The sequence below is a fragment of the Ananas comosus genome, linkage group 3, assembly GCF_001540865.1.
Source record: "Ananas comosus cultivar F153 linkage group 3, ASM154086v1, whole genome shotgun sequence".
Taxonomy (NCBI): domain Eukaryota; kingdom Viridiplantae; phylum Streptophyta; class Magnoliopsida; order Poales; family Bromeliaceae; genus Ananas; species Ananas comosus.
This window is the reverse complement of record NC_033623.1, coordinates 15,440,702-15,443,849: the sequence shown is the minus strand read 5'-3', so window position 1 is coordinate 15,443,849 and position 3,148 is coordinate 15,440,702. Positions and strand designations below refer to the sequence as shown.

Sequence of the window (3,148 nt, the reverse complement as noted above, 5' to 3'; positions counted from 1 at the left end):
TGTAAACTTCCTATTTTTCTGTATTACAATCATACCACAGTTCATACCATAGAAGTTGAATATGCCACACTTCTATTTTTCTGTATTACAATCATACCACACTTTTTATTTTTCTATATTACAATCATTTTTGCACTTGTACTATGTCATCAATAACAAGTCAATTACATTCATTCTTTTCAAACAAAAGTACAATAAAAATATTTCTTTACCATTATGATGGGACATATATTTCTAAAATGAGACATTTGATTGATTTGTCACGGCACGTCACTAATATACCTGTTGCATTTTAAAATTTTTCCCTCCCAACGCTTACAGTGGATAACTCCTTGTTGGAAGGGCCAAGCCAAGCCCTTCTCCCCAGTAGCTTAAACCATGCTAATTTGGGCCTTGCTGTTGGGGCCGTGCATCTTCTTGGCCCGGCACGATCCAGGCCCGTTTCTGGTCGTGCTGTGCCGAGCCGCTAGGTCTAAGGGGAGGCGCGGCACGGTACTGCATCTCGAGCCGGCCCGGCCTGCCAAGTATGCTACATTACCTGTGCTGTGCCGCAGCCCGGCCACAGTACGTTTTACACCCCTACCGAAAAGGCTAATATAAATTTAATTTTTTAAAATTATACAACCATAAATGCATAAACTAAAAATTTTATCAAATAAATTAATAGTTATGTCAAATTTAATATTTTAAATTATTTTGTAGCTAATAAAACTAAAATAATCAATAAATAGTTAAAAATTTAAATAAAACGTCAAACTAACCGGAGTCACGCCCGAACCGAAAAATCCAAACTGAGTCAATTTTTGGTTCATAAATAATACAGATGAAAATTTATTTCCATTTTCGGCAACCCTTTTCCCGTTACCAAAAATGGCGGACTCCGCATTTGATCGAGGGTTTCAAAATCACCCTTCTCTCTCCCATCTCCGATCTGTTGATTCGGATTGAAACCAGAGCTCGCTTCCTTCCGATCTCAAGGTATTCGGATGTCTAGAAAGTTTTCTTTTTCGTTTATACGATATATTTTATTATTACCAAAGCTTGGGTTTTCTCACTTTTAGATGTAAAACTTCGCTTTTCTTAAATTCCTTTTCTTTTAAACAATTGGATGGTTGTTTTTGATTTGATCTGGAATTCCTAAATTCACCCTCCTCTGAGAAATTTTAAGGTTTGCTTGATTACTTGACTGGTCTGTTTCGATATTTGCTCTTTTTTTTTTTTAAACAAAGGACTCTGCAACAATTGGTAGATGATGAGTTTGGTTAGATGTCTACAAAAGCATTAAAAAAAAAAAAACAAAAATCATTTGAACAAGTTATTCCGTAATTACTTGTGTGTTACAGCCCCTTTTGAGTGCCAGAATAAATTATCTACCTATCTATTGACAACTAATCGGCTCTGAGGATTTTTTTTTTTGTTTTCTTTGTGATTGCAAGGTTTCGGCATCTGTAATTGGTTTATCTTACTCTGGGAAGATAACTTACAAGCAGAATATAAATACTCTCTCGACTATTAGCCTGTTTATCAAATTCTTTGATGAAATCGCCAATCAATCTGAGTAAATTCTATGAAATCATTATTAACGGGATTCATTGTTGAAATAATCGATAATTTGATTGGACATTGCCGATTACTGCAGGCCTTATTAGATGACAACACCAAAAAATCATGAATATGAGTAAACTCTATTAAGATGGCCAGCAATTTATTAACTCTGTTAGTCGTTGGCCGTTCATTATTTTAGTTGCATTTGCTATAAAGTAATTAAAATTATTCATCAGTAAATTTAATAAACTCTTCAATTTATTTGACCTCATATACTCAATTTCAAAAACTTTAAAAAGTAAGGAAGTATAAATCAGAAAAAGACCTAAAAAACTTAAAAAATTGTTGAAAGGCATGTATCTTGGATTCTTCTTTTCCTTGGAATGTCTTAGTTCAGTTCCTTCCACGCCTCTAGTTATTTGTGGTTTGTAAAACAATTATATCCTCTGTCTCAGTGGCAGCATGGCCGCCTTTGCGAAGGCCCTTACTAACAAGGCCGTCACTTGGGCAACCGACATGCTGATTCGCGGTAGGTACGAGCTATGGATAAGAAAGTTTGGACGCACGTACGCAGATGCTGCTGAGAAGGAGCGGCGGTTCGCAAATTTCAAGGAATGCTTTGAGTTTGTTAGAAAGCATAACCGAGAAAGAACTTATGGATGCACGCTGGGGCTCAACCAGTTTTCTGATATGTCAATGGTAGAGTTTGGAAACACCTACTGTATGACAAGGGCTGACCTCGACCGCCAAATGATTAACGAACCTAGATGTAAAATGCCAACACCCAAGACAGCTGCGGTGAGCAAGATAACTCTTGTATCTTTAACTTTCTCAATACTTCCATTTTTTTCTATTTTTGAAGTTCTTTTGACCTGTTTGCCGCATTGTCATTGTTTCCATCCTTCACGAACTAGGGTGCTTGGAGGACAAAGGGGCGTTCACGACAATACAGCTCCCCCAAAGGCGCTCGAAGGGATGCTAAGAGGAGGCTGGATGAGCTTCGTGGTGCTGCTTGTAATGTGAAGACGAGTTAGGCCTCTTTCTATTGGCAAGCAAAGACTGCTCTATTTTATTATTAGGTTGGCTGTTAGGTGCTTATGACTGTGCCACAGTCATGGTGTCTGCTAAGCTTATGTTATAACTTAAGATGTAACCCTATCCTGAGACCCTAATTACCGCTTATTGTATGAAGGCTGTTTTGTTTCGTTGCCTATTAGTACTAGTTTCTAAACTTGGTTTGTGTTATGCTGTTTCTGATTTTTAATGTTGGTTACATTGTGCGAGAAGTATTGTTTCTAGCGACTGGCTTTCTATGAGACCACGTTCGAAGTCTAATTAAATGTGCTATATTCATGATTGGGCCATGTGAATATTGTCTAAAAAAAGTTTGCTTTTCTTGCCCAGTGTGCTCTTCCGTTTTGGCATTTCTGGTATAGAATGGGCGATAATGCTAACTATGCGATAATGCTAACTATGCAGAAAATCAGAATTTGGCAATGTTTTGTTTGTGTTATACAAGAGAAATATTGTATATGCATGCATAGCATTGCCAATTTCTGTGAACTTCCTATTTTTCTGTATTACAATCATACCACAGTTCATA

At 37.1% G+C, this 3,148-nt stretch overlaps 1 protein-coding gene across 1 annotated transcript; it reads left to right on the top strand.

Annotated features, from left to right (window-relative positions):
- LOC109707084 (actinidain-like) lies at positions 787 to 2,831 on the top strand. Its single transcript, XM_020228158.1, has 3 exons — positions 787 to 978; positions 2,001 to 2,343; positions 2,460 to 2,831. The coding sequence occupies exons 1-3, from the start codon at positions 824 to 826 to the stop codon at positions 2,577 to 2,579; spliced, it is 618 nt and encodes a 205-aa protein (XP_020083747.1). The 5' UTR covers positions 787 to 823; the 3' UTR covers positions 2,580 to 2,831.